We start from the raw sequence: 20,614 nt of genomic DNA on the forward strand, positions 1-20,614 counted from the left end.
CGACGCTCCGCCGCATCAGCAGCAGCAGCAGCAGCGCTCGCAGCGCGAGGAGTACGACGGGTGGCGCCCCGTCGACGAGGGCGAGACGCCCGCCGAGCGCGAGAAGCGCATCAAGCGCGAGAAGCGCGCCGCCATGCTCGCCGCGCAGGGCCAGGGCCCGCCGCCCGCCGCGCCGTCGGCGGGCTACGCGCCGCAGACGGGCGACGTCGCCGGCATGGCGGCGCCGGACGCGGCCGTCGAGGACCCGAACGCCGAGCCCAAGAAGAGCAAGCACGCTCAGAGCAAGACGACGGCCCGCATGCGCTACCTCAAGCGCAAGAAGCAGGTGCGCAAGGCCAAGAAGGCGTCGACGCCCAAGAACAAGGACGCCGCCGCGTCGACCAACGGCGACGAGCCGGCCGCCGTCGCCGGGACCAAGCGCGCGCGCGACGACGATGACGACGACAGCGGCAGCAGCAGCGGCAGCGACAGCGACAGCTCGTCCGACGATGAGGCTGTTGCGCCCGCAGCCGCGCCTGCCGCCGTCCCGCCGCCGACCAAGGCCGAGCAGGCAGATGCCGCCGCCAAATGGCCCGAGCTGTCGCCCGACGAGCGCACGGCCAAGCTCGCCCTCATCGCGCAGAAGAAGGCCGAGCGTCGCGACGCCCGACTCGCCAAGAAGGCCGAGCTCAAGCGCATCAAGGCCGTGGGCGGCGAGCTCCCGCCGCCGAAGCGCCGAGTCGTCGAGACGACCAAGCCGCGAGCGCGCGCGACGACCGTCGTCAAGGAGCCGACGCCGCCGCCGCCCGAGAACGTCGAGCCGACCGAGGAGGAGATCACCGAGCAGAAGAAGCGCGACGAGATCGAGGCGAGGAAGGCGCTCAAGGCGCTCAAGAAGGCGCAGCGCCGCAACCCGGACGTCGCCGTTCCCGTCGGCGGCGACGACGCCGACGCCCCGTCGACGCTCATCCCGACCGCCCCTGGCGTCGACGGTGCGTCCCCGATGGAGGTCGACACGCCTGCCGCCGATGCCGCTCCCGCACCGGCCTCGCCTCCTGCCGCGCTCCTCCGCCTCCCGTCCGCGACCCGCCCTGCTCCGCCCTCGGCCGCCGTCCTGTCGGCGCTCAACGTACACGCCCAGGTGCGCGACAAGCAGGTCGTCAACCCGCTGCGCAAGGTGCCCATCAGCGACGAGGTCGGCGCCGACGGGACCGGCGTCGGCGAGAGGGGGAGGAAGAGGTTGCGGGGCGAGATGGGCGTCGAGGAGTGGTTCGCTGGTACGTCCCTGACTCTCTCTCTGCGTCTCCCTCTCTCTCTCTCTCTCTCGCGAGCCTCGACCTGACGAGCTCGTCGTCCCGCCGCACAGTCCAGACCGCCGTCCTCCCTCTCCTCCTCCCGGCCTCGGCCACCCCGCCTGCCCTGTACTCGCCGTTCAACCCGCCACGCGACGTCTGTGTGTCGGCGCCGACCGGTAGCGGCAAGACGCTCAGCTACGTCGTCCCCATCGTCGAGGTCCGTGCACTCCTTTCCCTCCTCGGCCGTCACGCTCGCCTCGCCCTCGTACTGACAGCGCTCCCGTTCCTGCCGCAGACACTGCAACACCGTATCGTCACGCGCCTGCGCGCCCTAGTGCTCCTGCCGACACGCGACCTCGTCGGGCAAGTTCGCGAGACGTTCGAGAGCTACCTCAAAGGGACGGGCCTCAAGGTGCGTCTCGTCTTTCTCCCTCCCGGCATCTCCCTCGCACGCGGTCACTCACACGCACACTCTGTCCTCCAGGTTGGCGTCGCGACGGGCCAACACTCGTTCGCGCACGAGCAGAACGTCCTCGTCGGCGAGAGCGTCCCTGCGTGCGTCGCCTCGTCTTCCTCTCTCCCTCTCGCGATGAGGACTAGGACTGACTCGAACCATGTCTCCAGTGACTGCCAGGGCGGCCAGAGCCAGGTCGACATCCTCATCGCGACGCCGGGTCGCCTCATCGACCACCTCAAGGCGACCAAGGGCTTCTCGCTCCAGCACCTGCGCTTCCTCGTGCGTCTCGCTCATCCTCCTCTCGCCGTGTCGACGGCAAGTTTACTGACTCTGCGTCCAAATGCAGGTCGTCGACGAGGCCGATCGGCTCCTCACCCAGTCGTTCCACGACTGGCTCCCGACCGTCCTGTCGGCGCTCAAGCCGTCCTTCTCGGCGGCCGCGCTCGCCGAAAAGGAGAACGACATGGACCCGACTGGAGGGAGGAGGGAGCGCAGGACCAAGGTGCGCGAGGGCGGGCTCGAGGAGGCGGACGCGCTCGCGCCGTCTTGGTGGGACGCCGAGGGCAAGCCCGGGCGGATGCCGAGCGACCTCGACGAGCGGTGTCACGGCTCCGTACGTCCACTTTCTCCCCTTCTCTCTCCCTCTCTTCGGTGCCTCGAACCGCACTCGTCGGACAAGTCGCTCACATCCCGTCGCCGCCGCTCGCAGTGTCAGAAGCTCCTCTTCTCGGCGACCCTCTCTCGCGACCCGGCCAAGATCGACGCCCTGCACCTGCACCGACCCGTCTACATCTCGGTCGAGGACGCGCTCGACCCGCACGCCGAGGACGAGGGCGTCGACAACGAGCTCAAGTTCACTTTCCCCGCCGAGCTCTCTGTACGTCCCTCCTCCTTCCGGCGGCGTCCCTAGCCGAGTTGCACTGACACAATCTCTCTCCCTGTTCTGCAGGAGCACATGATCATCTCGCCGTCGTCGCACAAGCCGCTCTACCTGTTCCACCTCCTGCACACCCTCTCGATCTCGTCCGCCCTGTGCTTCACCAAGTCGGTCGAGGCCGCCACCCGCCTCGCCAAGCTCGTCGAGTTCTTCGAGGAGGCGCGCATCGCCGCCGAGGGCGAGGGCGCAAAGCGCGTCGTCGTCAAGGCGTACTCGTCCGAGTTGGCGCCCGGCGAGAGGAACAAGGTCCTGCGCGACTTTAAGAAGGGCGACGTCCAGATGTGCGTCTCCCTCTCCCTCTCTCTCGGTCTCGTCGTCGTACGGCCTTCGTGGTGATCCCGACCCGATACTGACCGTGTCTGTCGTCGTCGTCGTCGTCGCTCGCAGGCTCATCTGCTCGGACCTCATCGCCCGCGGTATCGACATCCCCAACGTCTCGCACGTCATCAGCTACGACATCCCCGCCGACATGCGCAAGTACGTGCACCGTGTCGGCCGCACCGCTCGTGCAGGCAACAAGGGCGACGCCTGGAGCTTGGTTGAGGAGCAAGAGGTGCGCTCGAGCCTCTCTTTCTCGTCCTCCTCTCCCTGTACCGGAAACTGACTGAGCTTCTCTCCCTCTCATCAGGTCGCGCCGTTCAAGTCGATCATGTCGTCGGCGCAGCACTACGCCAAGATTGGCCGCGTCCGCGTCAAGGACTCGGCCATCGAGGCGTTCGTCTCGCCATACCAGGCGGCGCTCGAGCGCCTGCGGCTGCACTTTGCGACGGGCAGGGAGCGCGAGCGGTCGACCGTGGCTGCATGAGGAGTTATGCGAGGCGCATCAGACACCGAGGAGGAGAGGAGGGACACTGCATCGTCGCATGAATTTCTCGCTCTCCTGCTCGAGCGAGTTCTGCGAGATGGTCGAGACGGTCGAGAGGCTGCGATGAATAGATAGATGATGCACAAGAACGATGCGGAGAGAAAGCTACACATGAGAGAGCTAGGTACAGCACCGAGAGCGAGGCCGTCCGCCTCCTCGCCGCGCCACCCAGTCCAGCTGAGCTCGCGGCCCCCTCCTGCCCCTCAGGCCTCGCCCTCCTCCGACGTCGTCGCCGCGTCCGGTACCTTGCACCAGCTCGTCTGACACTCGCTGTCGACCGACTCTGGCTCGTCGTCGTCGTCGTCCGTCTCGCTCCAGTGGCTCACTTGCTGCCTCGGCGCCGACGGCGGCTTCTGCGCCTGCGCCATCCAGATCGACGCGTTCTGCACGTCCTCGACCTCGGGATCGACCTCCGAGTCGTCGGCGTCCTCGTCGACGTCCGAGTCGGCGCGCCCGCCGACGAAGGACGAGCCGGACGACGAGCCCGAGCGACGACGCACGCCGCCCGCGTCGAGGGCTGGCGACTCGGGTCCCGAGCCGGGCAGGCTCGGCAGCGGGAGCGACGGCGGTGGCGTCGAGGCGTGCGGGCGAGTCGGGGTCCGAGCGTCGCGCGACGCCTTGGTCGGCGTGCGCAAGTCGCCCGCCGGGCCGAACACGTCACTCGCGCGCCTCGGTCCGCCGCCGAGCGGCGAGCGGTGGGTCGGCGGCGCCGTCGCCTTTGCCAGCGACGGCGAGAGGACGCTGCTGCCGCCGTCGCTCGTGTGCTGCTTGAGGACGAGGGCCGCCGGCGGCGCGATCGACTGCTTGCGCCGGCCGGCGCGAGCGCCCGCCAGGAAGCTCTTGGCCGACACCGCGACGCCGTGGTCGTTGCCGAGCTGCGGGAGCGACGGCATGGGCGGAGGAGGAGGGAGGCCGTCGGCGAGGGACGGCTTGCGCAGCCGACGCTCGGCCGACGGCGTCGTCGGGCCCATCGTGATGTCGTCCTCGTGGCCCTCGATGGCGCCCTCGTGCGCCATCGAGCTCTGGCGCCTGGCCTGCTGCGCGAGCTGCGCAAAGTCGACGCCGCCGCTCTGCGACACGGGCGGGACGTAGGCGCCGAAGCGGTGCTGGCGCAGGCTCCTCGGGCGGTGCGCGACGCCGTGGCCGACCGAGAACGACGCGGCGCGGCCCATGATGCCCTCCTCGTCGATCGAGAACTGGCGAGCGCGAGGAAAGCCCTCGGCGCCCGGCGCGTACGACGACGAGCGGTTCGTGCGCGGCGGGCCGCCGCTGCTGCCGCCCGACCGGAACACGTCGCCCTCCTCGAAGTAGCACGTGCGCTGGATCGCCTCGAGGTCGAACGGCGGCAGGCCCTCGGTCATCGTCGTTGCGATGGACGAGACGGACAACTTGGGCCGGCGGCCGCCGCTCAGGGTCGTCATGTACGACGAGTCGGACGAGAACGAGCCGCCGTAGGACGACGCCTCGGACCGGCCCGACAGCTTGCGCGGGGCCGCTGCGCTTGTCGGCGTCGTCGGCGAGTGATGCTGAGACGGGCGACGGGAAGGCGGCGCTGAGGGAGCCGAGGTGGGAGGGTACATGCCCGACGGGTCGGCGGCGACGGCGGGTGCGGTCGACGACGACGCGTTCATGCGGTAGTTGAGGAACGTCGCGGCGCTCGTGCTCGGCGTGCGCGCCCGGGGCGGCTCGGGCAGCGACGAGGTTGACGACTGGAGCGGCGGGACCACCGGGGCCGCGCCGCTCGCGCGAGGTTTGAGGCGGATCTCCCACGACGTGTACGGGCGACCCTCGTCGTCGACGCAGGGAAGGCAGACCCAGCCGACCTCGAGCTCCTCGGGGCGGTGGTAGCTGCGCAGGCTGACCGTGAGGCCGTCGGCGCCGAACGCTGCCCGCGCGACCTCGCGAGGCGCCGGCGCCGCGCCCTCGCGCACGCTGATGCCGATCGAGTTGCTCGTCGAGAGCGGCGCGCGAGGTACCGACGACGGGCGACGAGACATGGACGGCGTGACCGAGGGCGCAGTCGACGGGCCGGCCGTCGGCGGGAAGAAGGCGTCGTCGACCTTTGCGACGGTGCCGAGCGGCGGCTTGCTCGGCGGCTGGACGCTGCGCGGCCGCTCACGTCCTTTGAGCGCCGACGACGTCGCCGCCGAGACGGCCGACGGGCGGCGCGAGTTTGCCGTCGTCGAGGTGCGCGACGAGTACGTGGCCGACGAGCGCGAGCGGTCGTCGTACAGGTCGGCGATGCGGGCAAAGGCGTCCTGGACGATTCGGGGCGACTCGTCCGACGTGCCACGACGGTGCGCGGGCCGAGGCGGCTGGACGCTCGACTGGACCGGCGCCGAGGACGACAGGTCGTGGAACGGCGAACCGAGCGCGATGCCCGTCGTCGCCGCCTCGTCGGCTGCTCGCGCTCGCTCGAGCAGGATGTCGGTCGCGCTCGAGTCCCAGGCCGAGTTCTTGCGCGGCATGGTGATGTCGAGGTCGGCCTCGGGCGAGGGTTCTGCTGCCGGCGCGGCGGCCGAGACGACGTCAGGGAATGCGGCCTTGATGGCGGCCTCGTTCTGCGCGAGGGAGAGCAGTCAGTATCCGGACCAGGGACAAGCGCGAAATGGGCGGGACGGACCTCGGCGATGAGCGTGTCAACCTTGCTCCTCCTCGACCGACTGCGGCTGCGGCCGTCCTCGTCGTCCTCGTCCTGCGCCGGGGCCGCCTCCTTCTCCTTGCCACCTCGGCTGAACCGGCTCTTCAACGGGCTGAGGAACGACGAGCCCGACTGGGTGCCGTTGACCTTGATCGGCGGCGGGCGACCTCGGACGACCTTCTTGACCTCGACCTTTGAGGTGGCGGCGGAAGGCGGTGCGACCTTGGACGATGGGTGCGAGATCGGTATGGGTGGGACCTCGGGAGCAGGCGTAAAAGTCGGGGTCGAGTCGATGCGGGCGACCATCGGGTACGAGATGAGGCCGCTCGAGAGCTGCTTGGCGAGAGGGCGCTTCGACGAGGACGACATGGTCGTCGACGTGGGCGCTGCCGCGGCGGTCGACGAGGGAGTACCGAGACCGGGAACTCGACTCGGCGGTGCGGCAGGTGGAGGAGGGGCGGCCGGGTTGAGCGAGGCGGCGAAAGGGGCGAGCGAAGGAGGCGAAGAGTGCGAGGCGAGGTGCCGAGTGCGCGGCGTCTTGGACGTCCTCGTTCGAGGGTCGACAGCTGCAGGGTGGGCATCTGTGTAGCAAGGAAGGACGCAAGGCCCCAGAGTGAGCGAGGGCTCCTGGTCCGGCCGTAACTCCCTCGCCCGCGCAGGATCGGGCGAGAGAGAGAGGGACGCACCTCGAGTAGATCCGCCGAGCTCTGCAGGCATGTCGACGCCTCCCAGACCGAGTCCCTCGCGCCTGGCGGAGCCGTGGGCCTGCGACGCCAGCATCGCGACGGCGGCGGCGGCGGCGGCGGCGGACGACGGCCGAGTCGAGTGGGGAAGAGAGCGAGCGGGTGCTCGGTCGACTGGTGCTCTGCTCTGCGGTAGGGTGCTGGCTGGTGGCGCACAGGCGGTGGTCGCACACGATGGGGGAGGAGCGAGGCGAGGAATTCGTCGGTACGAGGAAGGAGCGGACCTCGACCGTCTCGCGCCAAACTCGATCGAGCGACTTGGGCGTCGGGTGCGGGGGGTCGGTCGACTTGGCCGCGTGCTCGGTGCTTCCGTTGCCCGGCTCGGCTGTGCACGCCTCGAATGCGTTTCTGGCTCGAGCGACAGAGAGAGAGAGCGCAGGAAAGACGACGACGGTCCCGCACGAGCCGCTCGCGCGCCATAAACCCGCGTACGCCAGCTGCGGCGACTCGAACGCACGGCTCAAAGTTCGCAGCTGCGCCCGCGGAACGCCCTGGGTAGCCCAAACTGGGCAGCGCTCAATGAAAGACGACCGGGCGCGAAGGGGAGAGGAGGCGGGCGGCGAGCGTCGACCTTCCTGAACCGGCTCGCGCCTCGCCTTCTTCCACCCTGCGCAGCGCATGCAGCAGTCGTGGAAGCCCGCGCAGAAGCGCACCGCAGCAATGCGTCGCCCACGGTCCGCCGTCGCGCGCAGTCGCCGACGGTTCCACGGCCGCTCGAGCCTCTCCCGCGCCTTCTTCCGCCTCCTCGTCTCGCCAGGGAAGGCACCTCGCGACTGGTCTCAGTACTCGTACCGCCGCTTCGACCGCTCGCAGCGCCGCACAGCGATCGCCACCGTCGCCGAGGCCGTCGGTCGCAGCCGTCGTCATGTTCCCCTCGAGCTTTCCTCCGTCTCCCTCGAGCGCTCAGGGATCATCCGCTCGACCGCGCAATCTCTGCTCTGGCCCCAGGCTCGCTCCCCGTTGTGCCTGCTACTCGACCGCGGAGCAGTTCGAAGGGACGGCAGCGTCTCGGCCTCGGCGTTGCGCTCCTCGAACTTTCGAGGTGCTCGCTCGAGCCGGATCTGCGGCGGCTCGACGAGCAGCACTTGGGTCGACGTGCGCCATGAAGGGTGGGCCGCCTGAGTGCCTCGAGATCGACGAGGCGCATGCGGCAGGCGAGCGAGGAGGTCGAGGGAGAGTCGGGAGCGAGCGACAGCACGACGTCGCCTTCGATGAGGACGAGAGCTCGCTCGTGCACGAAGCGCCGCAGGACGAGCTCGCACTAGCAGAGCGCTGCGTGCTCGTGGAAGAGACCGAGAGATGCGCGAGAAGAAGCTCGAGAGCCGAAGCGGGTCGAGCGAGACGAGCGACGAGAGACGGCTCGAGCGCGCAGTGCTGCCTCTCGCGCCGCCGTGCCAGGTCCATCGACGATTATACCGTCCGAGAGTCAGACGTGCGCCCTCGTGCGCGTGTGCGCCCGTCTACTCGGGATCAGGGAGCCTCCTCCAGACGCTCCACTCCTTGCCGCCCTGGTTCCTCTCGACCTTCTTGCCCTCCTCGGTGCGGCGCTTGACAGCCTCCATGACGGCGCGCTCGCGCACCCTCTGGAGCTCGCTGCCGCTCTGGCCCTCGACGCCCTCGCCGCCCTCGAGCCCGAGGTTGTCGATCTCGTCCTCGGTCAGGCGGTGGAAGAGCGGGAACGCGCCGATGTGGCCCGTCATCCACTGGTGCAGGTCGGGGACGTCCGTGATGGTGTACAGGAGCCCGCCGGGGCGCAGGACGTAGGCGTACTCGGCGAGTAGGGTGGGCCTGCAGGAGGAGGACGGACGAGAAGGTCAGTCTCGAGGTCGAAAAGGTTCCTCGAGACGGGCTCGAGGAGGGGCGAGGACGTACGAGATGATGCGGGCCTTGTGCTTGCGTTGCTTGAAGTGCGGGTCGGGGAACAGAAAGAAGATCTTGGACAGCTGCAGCGAGGAAGGCGAGGCAGAGTCAGGTTTGCGATTCTGCGAGAGCGAGAGGAACCGGCGGACGCACCTGGCCCTTCTCGAAGAAGTTGGGGAGGAACTTCATCGCGTTGGCGCGGAGGACGCTCACGTTGCCGTACGCGTAGCCCTCGGGCGGCATCAGCTCGGGCTTGATGCCGCGCACGGGCGCGAGCTTGCCCGACGCGCTGTCCTCGCTCGCCTCGACCTTCTGCCGCTTGGCGACGGGCTGACCGGCAGCGTCGGCGGCGGCAGCGGCGACATCGTCGGCGTTGTCGGGGTCGACCGAGCCCGGGTTGAGGCGCAGGGCGCGGATCTTGTCCGAGACGTACTGGGTAACCTGGACGCGGATCTCGAGGCCTGTGGACCGGCATGTCAGTTCCTCGCTCCGTCAGGAAGATCGAGAGAGAGGGGACGCACCGAGCATGAGGGTATCGGGGAAGAGAGGCGCGAGCGAGATGGACAGACCGCCGAAGCCGCAGCCGACGTCGGCGAACTCGACCTTCTTGCCCTTGAGCGACGGGCTGCCCTCGCCCTCGCTCGGCGGCGGAGCAAAGTAGGTCGGGAAGTGCGTCGACCAGTCCATCTGCTCGGGCGAGGGCGGGTACTCGAGGTGGTGGATCGAGAGCGGGTTGGCGTGCGCGCGCTGGCGGTAGAAGCGTTTCTGCGAGGAGGCAACCGCGTGTCAGTGTGGGCTCGTCACTCGTGCGTAGCGAGGCTGTTGGTCATGCGCGGCTGTCGAGCTCATCGCCAGAGGCGGCCGACGAGGAACCGAGACGGGAGGAGGGGGAGGTCGAGGTGAATGAGGCGAGGAGCCATGGGATCGGCCCGTGCCGCTCTGGCCGGGCCGCACAGGCTAGATAGATCCCTCACAGTCCATTCTGGACGGCGCAAGCCCCGCACAGGGTCGCCGCCGTGAGAGGAGGCCACAGAGAGATGAGGACGCACCCTGGGCATGCCGACCTCGTACGTCGCCGCCCCTGCGAGGAGCGACGCGTCCGTCTTGGTCTTGGGGTGAGCCGTCTGGTTCTTTTTGCGGCCCATCGTGGCAGTCTGGCGAGGTAGCGAGAGGGCGAGGAGCTGGACTTGTTCGCGCTCGTCCGCGCACCTTGATCAAGGCTCTCGCCCCTCGCCGTCGCACGGGCGGCCCTGGACTGCTCACAGACGAGTCGTGGCATACTGCAGCAAGCGGACCTGAGAGTCGACCGGCCCCTCCTCGTGCTCTTCCTTCTCTCTCGCGAGCTCGACAGCGAACGCGGCCCTGCAGCTCTCGCTCTCGCTCAATCTCGCCAAGCGCGATCGTAGAGAACATGCACAAGTGAATATTAGAGTTCGCAACGACAGAAAGGGGACGAGGTGCCGAGATGTGAGAAGAGGAGAAGAGGGACGAGGCGCGGCTCGAGAGGCTCGACGACGCGGGAGGAGAGACGGGACAGGGTCGTGGGAGGGATATAGGCGATGACGGCGGGGTCGAGTAATACAGTCGGAGAGGATGAACGAGGAGAGAGAGGCGCAAAGCCCGCCTCAGGCGTTGACGGCGCCGAGCGGCGTCCCGGCTCCCTTGGCCCCGCCACTGCCGCCCTTCTGCCGCTTGACGAGCTTGCTCCCGCCGAAGTCCTTGCTCGAGCCGCGAGAGCCGGGCGTCGGCGCAGGAGGAGGCGGCCGCGACGGCTTGGCGGGGCTGGCGGCGGCGCTCGAGAAGGACAGCGTGGTGGGCGAGCCGGGCGTCGACAGCGAGGGAGGCGAGAGAGGCGATGAGGGGCAGGTGGCAGGGATGAGGTCGGAGCACTTGATGTGGCAGGAGAAACTGCGTGGGACAATGGTGGGTGAGTCGCCCTTCTAGCTCAAAGGCAACGCACGGCCCGCCTGGTAAGGCGGGTGCAGGCGCGAGTGAGGGGACGGTCGACGCACTTGCAGTCGTCGCAGCTCAAGTACGCCTTCATGATGCCGAACTTCTTGTCGCACAGGCCGCACCTGCCGGCGCCGCAGCCCGGACCCGCGTCGAGCCGCCCGCCGACGTCCCAGCTCGCCCTCTTGCCCTGCGCAGCGGCGCTCTGCACTTGCGCGAGCGACGGCGACTGGGCCGAGTACGGCGCGAACGAGCCGAGGAAGCGCTGTAGGCCGGGCCTGCGGGAGGAGAGAAAGGGAAAATCAGGGCCCGTGCGCAGGAAGGCGAAAGGTCGAGAGGAACGTGGACGTACTTGATGAGCGAGAATCGGTGCGGCGCGTCGAGCGCAGGCTCCTCGATGATGGTAGGCGGACCCTGAATCGTCGAGTGGAAGACGTGCTCCTGCTCGTCGTCCTCTTCGACCGCGCCGGTCGCCCCGCTCGACGGGCTCTCCTCGTCGCTCACGCACCCGACGACGGCATCTGCGACCGAGAGCGTCGACGTCCTCGCCGTCAGGAACGACTCGGCGCCCTGCAGGTCGTCGAGGCCCTTGGCCGACCGAGCCGGCGAGCGCCGCCCGGGCGGGCTCGGCGCAATGACCGTCGCCGTGCCCTCGTCCTCGTCCTGCTCCTCCTCTGGGCGAGCGGCGCGCCTCGAGGCAGCGAACCAGCTCGGCGGGAGGCTTGGCAGGCTGCCCGAGCCCTCGTCGGCCGCACTGGCGGCGCCTGGGAGCGTGCTGCCGCTGCTGCTCGCAAGGCGGCCGTACGGCCCGAGGCGGCTGCCGCCCGACGCTCCGCCGCCGAGCAGTCTGCTCGGCTTGACGACGCTCGTCGAGTAGTCGCTCTCGGGCGCGTCGACGAGAGCGTCGGGACCATTCTCGGGGCGGTCCGAGCGACCTCGAGCGGCGGCGAGGTAGGCCGAGTCGGGGCGCATGTCGAGCGAGTCGATGGGCACGTCGGCGTCGGCGAGGGCGAGCAAGACCTCGCTGTCCTCGTCGTCCGAGTACGACGCCGTGTCGCGCGACGAGGACCGTGCGTGGCCAAACTGGATGCTCGACGGGATCGACGCCGAGAGGACCGTCGCCGTCGGCCCGCCGCCGCCGCCGCCGCCGACAAAGCTGCTGCCGCTTTGCAGGTTGACGCGACCCTCGAAGCTCGGGAGGCGCGGCGCCGAGGGTCGAGCCGTGCCGCGCCCGCCGCCGCCGACCGCGCCGTACGCTTTGCCCGACCCGCGCTTGGTCGTGCCGGCGAACGAGATGCTGCCGACGTTGGCGGCGACCGAGCCCGTCCTCCTCTTCGTCGCGACGGGCGCGCCACGCGTGTGCGCGTCGGCGTCGCCGAGGCCACGCGCGTCGAGCTCGAGGACCTCCTGCTCGACGCCGCGCAGGCGGCGCAGGATCGACTTGGTGTCCGGGCGCTTGGTCGGGTCGACGTCGCAGCACTCGAGTGCGAGGTCGACGAACGAGCGAGGGCAGTTGGACGAGACCGAGCCGCGGACCTCGTCGTGCGACATGCCGTAGTCGGGCAGCTTGCGGACGAACGTGTGGTTCGAGGCGAGTTGGCGCGACGCGATCTCGACAAACAGGACGCCGAGGCTGAAGATGTCGGTCTTGAGGTCGAACGCCTCGCCGAGGAGGATCTCGGGCGACATGTCTGAGGGCAAAGGGAGGCGAGCGTGAGCCCCCTACGCCAACCTAAGTCTGCGAGCGTCCCTCGCGAGGCGCGTGACAGAATGAGAGACAGGTGCGACTCACAGCCGTCGGTGCCGCAGTACGTCAACCTCCTCCAAGCCTCGTCCTCCTTGCCGCCGCCGGGCGCGACGCGCGCGAGCCCAAAGTCGCACGCCTTGAGGCGCTCGTTGCTCGTGACGAGCAGGTTCTCGCCCTTGAGGTCGCGGTGCATGCAGTTGTTCGAGTGGAGGTAGGCGAGCGCGCGGGCGATGTCGATGGCGAACGAGATGCGGAGGCGCCAGGGGAAGGGGAGCGTGCGGTCGAGGATGTACTGGCGCAGGTTGCCGCGAGGCAGGAACTCGCTGATGATGAGGATGCGAGGGCGGTCGGGCACAGTCGACTCGGAGGAAGGAGGAGCCCTGCGCGTGCGAGGGGAGCGTGAGTACGAGTACAACATGTCGAGACCCTCGCCTCAACTTCCCGGCAAGAATCGAGGCGCGAAAGACAACGTGCAGGACGCACAGGGATAGGCCGAGGTACTGGACGATGTTAGGGTGGCGCGCCTGCTGCATGAGGGTGATCTCGCGCTGCAAGTACTTCTCGACTGCGGGTTCGAGAGATAATCAGTAAGTGGTCGCCCTCGCCCGGCCGTCCCTCCTTCCTCGAGAGCCCGACACGCACCGTCGTACTCGGTGCTCGGCAGCACCTCCTTGATGGCGACCTGCGAGGCGAGGAAGAGAGCGCTGTCAGCAGACGGAACCAGGACGAGGGTCGAGTTGAGGGTAACGAGAGCGCACCTCGATGCCCAGGTACTCGCCCTTGTAGACGCAGCCGAACGAGCCTTTGCCGAGGCGTATCCAGGTGCTGAGGGGAGAAGGAGAGGGTCAGCGAACGGCTCATCCACAACGACCGCCCGCAGGACGAGGCAAAGGCAGAGAGCGGGCGTCGTGGTGGCCGCGAGTCGGGTGCAGGCTGGACCGCCGTCTCTCGCCTTGCCCTCGCGGCCTGGTCGACCTCGAGCGGGCGTCGTCGATGACGAGGTGGAGGAACGAGGGACGCACCTCTCCGGGCTCAGGTCCGAGTACTGGATCTTGTCGAAGCGCTCTGGCTGGCCCTCGTTGCGCTGCTGCGACATGCTGGGCGGGCCTTGCGGGTGGCGGTGTGCGGGTCGAGAGACGAGAGTGGTCCAGATGGAAGGGAAGGAGCGGCGCGGCGTGCGGCGGCGCGAGCACCCGGGGCACTCGGCGGGTGACGAGGTCGAGGTGACGCTCAGTCGGGGTGGCGAGAGCTGGAGGCTGCACAGGCTGCAGCACGCACAGCAGAGAGTGCACGCCGAGCGAAGCGCGGGCCCGACAGAGTGCGAGCCGAGAGGCGCAAGCACGCGGACAGGGGCTCGAGGCGCGTCGGTCAACCTCGGAGCCGGGTCAGGAGGCCCCTGCGTCTGGATCGCCGCCGTCGTCCGTCGCTGCGCACGAGCATGTGCGCGCACGCGGTAGAGCCGCGGCTGCCGGCGGACGGTCGAGGAGAGAAGCTGACGCGGGAGAAGTCGAATCTCGTCTTGGGGCCGCAGTCAATCTCTCTGGGGGTCGCGTTCGAGCGCAGAATGGTTCCGCTCGCGCAGCACAACGTTAGACTGCGTCTGCCTGTCTCTGCAAAAGCTTGTAACGCCGTCGAGAGCAGCAAAAAGTTGATGATGTCTGTGAGATTCGAACTCACGCCCTTTCGGACTAGCGGATCAACGTGTGACCTTAAGCTAGCGCCTTAGACCGCTCGGCCAAAACACCCTTGTGTGTTTGGGTCGATGGCACGTGCCTTCACGTCGCAAGCTGCGCGCATTGACCTCTTTTCGCGCTCCAAGGCCACCAAGTCGACGCCTCTCGCGTCCTCTCGGTAAACGCCGTAGACGTGCAAGTCTGACTGTCCTCTCGAAGGCGCACACATGGCTCTCTCGACGGCGAGCTGGCTCGCGAACCGCTCTCGCTCGAACCTCGCGGACCACTCTCGCTCTTGCTCGCTCGCTTGCAAAGAGGGTATAGCACAGCCAAGTTACAGCGCCGCTCCCTCTACTGTCGCAGACGCAAGACGAGAGAGTACGCGGACAAAGAAAGAAGGGGGAAAGGTCGGGCCGGGCGGGAGTGGGTCCTTGGACGAAACGGCGCCGAGCGCAGGCCGACGACGGGCGTCCTAGACGACCTCGTAGCGGTCGACGCCGAGGAGCGAGTCGAGCGAGTACTCGACCGAGGCGCTGTCCGTCGCTGGGTTGGACACGCCGAGGACCTGCACGAGGTAGGAGAAGGGCGAGGTCAGGCGCGCCGCTCGAGAGGGGGCCCGCGCGAGAGAAAGAGAAAGAGGGAGACGCACCTCGACGCCACACATGCTCTTCTGGCTGACAAAGTCGATCGCGACGGGGAAGCACGCGTCGGCGTCGTCGCCCTGGGCCTCAAACTCGAGGCTGCCGCTCGCCGTGCCCGCCGCCTCGCTCACCTCGTCGATCGTCCACTCGAGGTGGCCCGAGTGCGGGTTGATGGCGTACGAGCCGTGTGCGGGCGCCTCGGAGATGGACGGCTCGGCGCCGGCGGGGAGCGGGATCGAGATGACGACGTTGTGCAGCGACAGGGACGGGTTCTCGAGCTCGTACTCGAGGTTGACGGTGAGCGACCCAGAGTCGGCCGACGGCCAGCAGTTGACTGCGCACACGCGAGGGCAAGAGTCAGGGACGTGGACGGACAGGGCGAGGGAGAGAGGTGGACGCACTCGACAAAGGCACGACGCTCTCGTCCGTCCCGGTCATCCTCCACTTGAGCACGCCGAGGCCCTGCCCGACCGGGAAGCCCTTCTTGCCCTCCTTGAGGCGGATCTCGCCTCGCTGCGCCCACGCCGCCTTGTCGACGTTCGGGTGCGTCTTGAACTGGAGGTCGTTGGCTTTCGGGTACGCGCCCGACGCCGGCGACGGCAGTCGCAGGACGACGGCGGCAAAGTCGGCGGCGTTGATGCGCAGGTCGAGGTCGCCCTTGAGCGACAGGGACGAGATGCCGCCGTCGCGGTTGAGGGCGAGCGAGAGCGCTTCCCGCACGACGAGGTGGACGCTGCGGACGGTGTCGAGCGAGGTCAGTCCGGGGCCCACGTGGACGGCGAGAGGGAGGGAGAGAAAGAGGAAGACGGGGTGGACGCACTCGCCCTGCTCGACATCTCCGAACGGGTTGGCGTCCTTGGCCGGCGTTGCCGGTGCCGGCGGCTGGTACTGCTGCGACGAGTGCGCCGCAGACGCAGGCGCCTCGTGCTCGACCTGCTGGTGCTGCTGGTGCTGGAGGAGCGGCAGGTCGCCGTCGTCGACGCTGAGCCCGCCGAGCGCCGCCGCGAGGTCGTCGTTGTTCTTGCGGCCCTTTGCGCCGCCGAGCTGCATGCCCTTGCCCTTGAACGGCTTGGCGGCGGCCACGGCCGGCGGTGCGTCGTAGCTCGACCCCGAGTAGGACGGGCCGCCGGTCGGCGGGTTGTACGACGAGGGGACGGCCGAGTAGCTGCTGGGCGCGGCCGGGTTGGCGTACGGGTTCTGGCCGCGGCGGGTCATCTCGCGGCGCTGCGTCTCGAGCTGGCGCGCACGACGCTTGAGCTCCTCCTTGGCCTCGTGCTCCTTGTTCTGCGGGCGTCCGGGAGAGGGGGTCAGTACGGCGGGCTGGCGAGGGGGGACGAGGCAGGGAGCGAGACGGACCCTGGCGATGATCTCCTGGATCTTTTCCTCGTGCGACTCCATCTCGAGGATGCTGCGGACCTGCTGCAGGTTGACGTTCTCGCGCCAGCCGAGCGAGATGACCTCGTCCCACGCCGAGAGGATCTCAAAGTTGACGCGCATGACGTCGAGCTCGCCAATGGCGCCGCCGCGACCGCCGCTGCCGAGCTCGGTGGCGATGCGCGTGATGAGCGACAGGGTCGACAGGTCGAGGAGGATGTTGGACTGGGTGTTGGTGATGAGGAGGACGTAGAGGTCCTCGAGGGGCGTGTAGACGAAGCGGACGCCCGACGCCTCGACGACCGTGTGCTCGCTCGTCGGCGACACGAGGCGCGGGAACGACGACAGGAGCGACTCGAGGCGTGGCCGAGGGAGGCCGACGAATTGCCGCGACAGGAGCGCTGCGCGAGGGAGGGAGAGAGGGAGGTAGGTCAGTCGGCGAGTCCGAGGCGGCTTGGCGGGGTGTGCTGCACGCCCAGGGAGAGCTAGAGAGCTGTCGCACGCTCTCGTCACGGCCGGCGGGGCTGTGGAGCGAGGCGCGACCGGACGAGCGATGAAGGGGAGGGGGAGGCGGAGGAGAGGGCTCACGCTTGCCGCTCTTGGTGACGATGCTTGCGGCGAGGACGACCTGCGTGTGCAAAGAGGTGGCGCAGGAGCAGGCGGTGGACCAGGCGGCGGCGAGGCGGACGGCGAGGGCGAGCGGGTAACGTGGAGTGGGAGCGGGGGAGACGAGGGACGACGGCGGCAGGGCGAGAGTGGGAGGTAGGTACAGGCGGGTCAGTCGCTGTAGCTCGAGAGATGGACGCGGTCTGACTGACCATCTGTGCAGAGGTGCGAGGATGCGAGGCGACGACCGTCAGCTCTCTCCTCCGCGCCGTCGTCGTCGCGCCGAGTCGGCGCGCAACCGTCTCTCGCCTCGATCCTTTGCCGCGCAGGTCACGCTCTCGTGTGCACAGGGACTCTGCGACAGAGCCAAACCCCCGCTCTCGTCAAACCCGAGGCGAGAAGAGTGTCCACGAGCGTCGAGAGCGATGCAAGAGAGAGGGCTACAACCGACAACAACGACTGCACGGTACAGACAGTGACACACACACAGAGAGAGAAGGAGACGAGGTCCTCACTCGTCGACGATCGTGCCGAGCTGCGACCCCCTCGCGAAACCTCCCCTCGGACCCCCTCCTCCTGCTCCTCGCGCACTCCCGCCACCGAGCCCGCCGTTCGCGCCGCCCGACCGCTGCAGCGACCCGCGCTGCGACTTGAGCTGCTGCTTCTTGGCGAGCTCGGCGTGCAGGCGGTGCATCGACGCGATCTGGGTCGACAGAAAGTCGCTCGTGCCCGGGCTGTCGACGCGTGCAGGTCCTCGGTCAGTGCGTCGCTCATGCGCGACGAGAGGAGAGGGAAAGAACGAGGACGCACTGCATGCGGAGGATGCGCAGGATCATCTCGCCCGAGCTCGTCACCTTCTGCTGCTTCTCCTTCTTGTGCGCCCGGATCGTGCCCAGGTTGCGCTGCTGGTACACCGACTTGTTGCGCCCGAGGAGCGAGTTGGACCGCGTCGTGAGCTGCCGTTGTACTGCGCAGAGGGCCCGGGACCGGCTGGATCAGTGACTGCAGGACCGAGGGAAGGATGAGGACGAGGGGACGCACAGCTCTCGACGCTCGCGCGCATGAGGTCGTCGGCGCTCCACTCGTAGTACATGCGCGCCTCGATGAGCTCTGCAGAGACGTCGAGAGTGGGTCAGTGAAGGGCTCGAGGGACAGGGAGGGAGAGGGTCGAGGCGCACCGAGGTACTTCGAGTTGCGCAGGTCCTCGAGCGGGACGCCCTCGCCGCCGCCGTGGAAGAAGTTGACGAGGAACTGCGAGGGCGAGTCGTGCCTGTCAGTACGCTGTCCGAGGAGCCCGAGGAGAAAGAGGAGGGACGCACCCCGAGCCACTTGTAGACGACGTCGACTTCCTTCTCGCTCAGGGGCCGCATCTCGGTCGGGCGCTCGCTCAACGGCGGGACAAGCAGGCCCTCGATCTGCGTCAGGATGTCCTTCCAAAGGCGCATCGACACGAGGCGCCACGCTGCGGGTCGTCGAGGCGAGTCAGTCATCGTCGGGCCGGCGCGAGGGGAGGGATCGAGGAAGGGAGAGGGGACGCACCGTCCGGCGTGAGCGACTCCTTGAGCGTCGCGAACGTGACCTCGAAGTAGTCGAGCAGGTCGCCAATGGCGTCCTCGATCTCGAGGTCGGTGAGCGGGCCCTTGCCCTTCTTGCGCTGCTCGAGCCGCTCGAGCGTGACGGGCGTCGGCGCGTGCGGGTCGTGCACGGGCGGGATCAAGAGGCGCGCCGAGTCGCCTGCGCCCGTCGAGCTGCCGAGCGCGTCGCGCACGTACGCGTTGAGGTTGCGCACGCCCTTGTCGAGGTTGCCGCGCACCTTGTCGAGGTCCGGGAGCGAGTAGGGCCCCATCTTGAGCAGCGAGCGCAGGTTCTGGTGCGAGATGTAGTGCCGCACGAACGGCGTCATCTGCGAGACGAGGCTGAGAGTCAGTGACCGAGAAGGGAAAAGGTGGGAGAAGAGAAAAGGAGGCTCGAGCGCACCTTGTCGACCATGTGGCGGACCATGTCGCCCTCGGCGCGCTTCAGGCTGCGGAACGCCCGGCCAAAGTAGAAGCCGATGTCGTCCTTCTCGCCCTCCATCGAGATACGGAGCAGGAGGCGGCCCTCGAGCGGCTGCCGCTGCTGGTCCTCGAGGCGGAACCAAACGTCCTGGGCGAGAAAGTCCGAGAACTTGCGCGGGTCGAGGTGGATGTAGGCGCACCCGACGTGGTCGTGGTGGTCGACGAGGTTGCGGTTGTACACGGTCGCTCGCAGCCACAGGTCGCCTCGGACCGACACGTCGAGCGTCTCGTCCCACCTCGGGTCGTTTGACTCGTACAGGGTCCTCGTCTTGGCGACGCGGTAGCCGGCCGGGTCCGACAGGATGAGGAACGGGTCGAGCTTCTTGCGCGTGTTGCCCGACGGCGGCGACAGGTTCTCGCACAGGACGATCTTGACCGTGAACAGGTACCGAGGCGCCGCCTGCGCCGCATCCGGCGGCGGCGGCGGCGTGTTGATCTCGACGATGCGCGACACCTTGTCGGCGTCGAGCGTCGTGTAGATCGTGTCGAGCAGCTGGCGCGCCGCCTGGATGTTGTTGAGCTTGATGCAGCTCTGCGGGAACCACCGAGAGGAGGGTCAGTGACGTGGTCGCGACGCGCTCGCTCGACGAGAGGGACAAGGACAGACAGCAGGCTGAAAGACGAAAGGCTCGATCTTCTTGTCGCCCTGGACGACCATCTTGGCCTTGGTGAGCCACGCCGAGGGACGTGCGACGTCCTGGGTCGGCGGCTCGTTGGCCTTGCGCGGGAACATCTCCTCGACGAACATGGCCTCGAGCTGGTTGGCGTACTGCTCGATCGACTTGGCGATGGTCTGGAAGGAGGCGAGAGTCAGTGAGTGGTTCGAGGAGCGAGAGAGGGGAGGGAGGGACGGCGGGGCGCACCCTCGACAGGCCGGTCAGGAACTTGGCGTTCTCGTACTCGTTGGGCCACTTGAGGTTGAGGATGAACTCGACAGGCGCCTTGCACGAGTCGATGAGGTCGACGATGGACGACGAGTGCGTCGCCGTCTCCTCGGGCTCGAACTGCGAGGGCGACGACGTCAGGATCGGCTCAAAAACGGTGACGAGGTGGAGAGAGGGACGCACCTTGTCCTTGCTGATGGCCCGGTTGACCCACTCGCTCGTCTGCGTGTCGGTCCCGGCGAGCCACCGCCGCACGTACGGCTCGAACCATGCCGAAAAGTCGATCTCGAGCGGCTCGCTGCGGGCGACGACGACGGGGCAGTCAGTCACCGGCCTCGACGACGACGACGACGACGACAAGGGAGAGGCAGGGAGGGGGAGGACGCACTCGGAGACGAACGCGCGGTGCAGGTCCTTGAGCTCGCGCACGCCGTGATACAGCTCGAGAAGGTCCTCGTCACTTGCTGCGCCTTCTTGCTGCGACGCGGCGGCATGCAGGGCGAGGCGAGAGTGGTGCAGGTGCTGGACGAAGAGCGGGGCGCCGACCGAGAGGAAGAGCGACGGCGGGTCGATTTGGCTGCAGACGAGGGGAGGACGGGTGAATCTGGGGCGACGGCGAGGAAGGGGGTCCCGAGGCAAAGGAAAGGGGGGGAACGCACTCGCAGACCTTCTCGGGGAAGGCTCGGTCGTACCCTCGCACCTCGTCGCGGATCCAGCCGAGCATCTCGATCCACGGGTCGAGGTCGCTCGCGCGCTCCTTCGAGTCGGCCTCGGCCATGCGCTCCTCGAACGCCATGGCGACAAACTTGCGCATGCCCGTCTCGAGCTCGCTCAGGGTGGCCGGGAGGAGCGACCCGATCGACGACGCAAACAGCTCGTCGCCGTGGATCGAGTGGAGGAGGGGC

General features: G+C 68.4%; 6 protein-coding genes and 1 non-coding gene across 7 annotated transcripts; 1 reads left to right on the forward strand and 6 right to left on the reverse strand.

The window, feature by feature from the left end:
- Positions 1-982: 982 nt before the first annotated feature.
- RHOBADRAFT_30559 (uncharacterized protein) lies at positions 983-3,545 on the forward strand (the record flags this gene model as incomplete). Its single annotated transcript, XM_018412912.1, has 10 exons — positions 983-1,256; positions 1,346-1,491; positions 1,570-1,686; positions 1,759-1,829; positions 1,920-2,010; positions 2,078-2,344; positions 2,441-2,608; positions 2,684-2,949; positions 3,056-3,221; positions 3,297-3,545. The coding sequence occupies 10 exons, from the start codon at positions 983-985 to the stop codon at positions 3,471-3,473; spliced, it is 1,743 nt and encodes a 580-aa protein (XP_018267970.1). The 3' UTR covers positions 3,474-3,545.
- Positions 3,546-3,592: 47 nt separating this feature from the next.
- On the reverse strand, positions 3,593-6,946 carry RHOBADRAFT_56301 (uncharacterized protein). The gene is made up of 3 exons (XM_018418283.1): positions 6,861-6,946; positions 6,157-6,755; positions 3,593-6,094 (listed from the first exon to the last, which is right to left on the reverse strand). Exons 1-3 carry the CDS (start codon positions 6,889-6,891, stop codon positions 3,737-3,739), a joined length of 2,988 nt encoding a protein of 995 aa, XP_018267971.1. The 5' UTR covers positions 6,892-6,946; the 3' UTR covers positions 3,593-3,736.
- Positions 6,947-8,311: 1,365 nt separating this feature from the next.
- On the reverse strand, positions 8,312-9,922 carry RHOBADRAFT_56302 (uncharacterized protein; the record flags this gene model as incomplete). Its single annotated transcript, XM_018418284.1, has 5 exons — positions 8,312-8,705; positions 8,790-8,860; positions 8,931-9,238; positions 9,299-9,542; positions 9,827-9,922. The coding sequence occupies 5 exons, from the start codon at positions 9,920-9,922 to the stop codon at positions 8,378-8,380; spliced, it is 1,047 nt and encodes a 348-aa protein (XP_018267972.1). The 3' UTR covers positions 8,312-8,377.
- A 2,203-nt stretch (positions 9,923-12,125) lies between these two features.
- On the reverse strand, positions 12,126-13,295 carry RHOBADRAFT_4257 (uncharacterized protein; the record flags this gene model as incomplete). The annotated part of the gene is made up of 5 exons (XM_018414081.1): positions 12,126-12,418; positions 12,520-12,835; positions 12,954-13,039; positions 13,117-13,156; positions 13,233-13,295. Coding segments are annotated over 5 exons (798 nt in total), but the record flags the coding sequence as incomplete, so codon positions are not given.
- Positions 13,296-14,126: 831 nt separating this feature from the next.
- RHOBADRAFT_t141 lies at positions 14,127-14,219 on the reverse strand. The gene has a single exon. It is a non-coding gene; the product is annotated as a tRNA-Leu (tRNA).
- A 400-nt stretch (positions 14,220-14,619) lies between these two features.
- Positions 14,620-16,793, reverse strand: RHOBADRAFT_18823 (uncharacterized protein; the record flags this gene model as incomplete). Its single annotated transcript, XM_018412451.1, has 5 exons — positions 14,620-15,122; positions 15,190-15,521; positions 15,609-16,072; positions 16,145-16,563; positions 16,751-16,793. Coding segments are annotated over 5 exons (1,761 nt in total), but the record flags the coding sequence as incomplete, so codon positions are not given.
- A 2,516-nt stretch (positions 16,794-19,309) lies between these two features.
- RHOBADRAFT_9273 (uncharacterized protein) lies at positions 19,310-20,000 on the reverse strand (the record flags this gene model as incomplete). The annotated part of the gene is made up of 3 exons (XM_018419240.1): positions 19,310-19,357; positions 19,433-19,618; positions 19,689-20,000. Coding segments are annotated over 3 exons (546 nt in total), but the record flags the coding sequence as incomplete, so codon positions are not given.
- Positions 20,001-20,614: the final 614 nt, after the last annotated feature.

Source organism: Rhodotorula graminis (assembly GCF_001329695.1).
Source record: "Rhodotorula graminis WP1 unplaced genomic scaffold RHOBAscaffold_18, whole genome shotgun sequence".
Lineage (NCBI taxonomy): Eukaryota > Fungi > Basidiomycota > Microbotryomycetes > Sporidiobolales > Sporidiobolaceae > Rhodotorula > Rhodotorula graminis.